Consider the following 342-nt stretch of genomic DNA (forward strand, 5'->3'; position numbering starts at 1 on the left):
CCCCCAACATCATGCTCATTGGATACAAGAATAACTGGATGAAGGATAAACCTGATAGTCTGAGAAGCTACGTCAAAGTCATACAGTAAGTGTTCATCACATCATCAACTTGCCCTTATCTCTAAGGATGTTCGGCACAGTATGTGCTGCTGTTTCATACATTTCTATCAGCCGTCATATCTCCTTTCATAAGTATATCCTCTTTCACACAGGCCATCTATACTTTCTTCGGTTTTCCTCCACCTTTGTAGCCATCCATATTCAATCTTAATAATTCCTGTTTTTTTTTTTTTTATCAACTTCTACAGACTCTTGGTCTCTCTTGGCTCTTTTTTTGCACAG

At 38.6% G+C, this 342-nt stretch overlaps 1 protein-coding gene across 1 annotated transcript in view; it reads left to right on the forward strand.

Annotated features, from left to right (window-relative positions):
* The window catches only part of LOC106104717 (bumetanide-sensitive sodium-(potassium)-chloride cotransporter-like), an 8,955-nt gene that overhangs the window by 5,583 nt on the left and 3,030 nt on the right, over positions 1-342 (forward strand). Inside the window, exon 14 of the mRNA XM_013284846.1 lies at positions 1-85. Coding sequence (XP_013140300.1) covers positions 1-85 — 85 coding nt within the window. The remainder of the gene's footprint in view (positions 86-342) is intronic.

Source organism: Papilio polytes, unplaced genomic scaffold (genome assembly GCF_000836215.1).
Source record: "Papilio polytes unplaced genomic scaffold, Ppol_1.0 DF823399.1, whole genome shotgun sequence".
NCBI lineage: Eukaryota > Metazoa > Arthropoda > Insecta > Lepidoptera > Papilionidae > Papilio > Papilio polytes.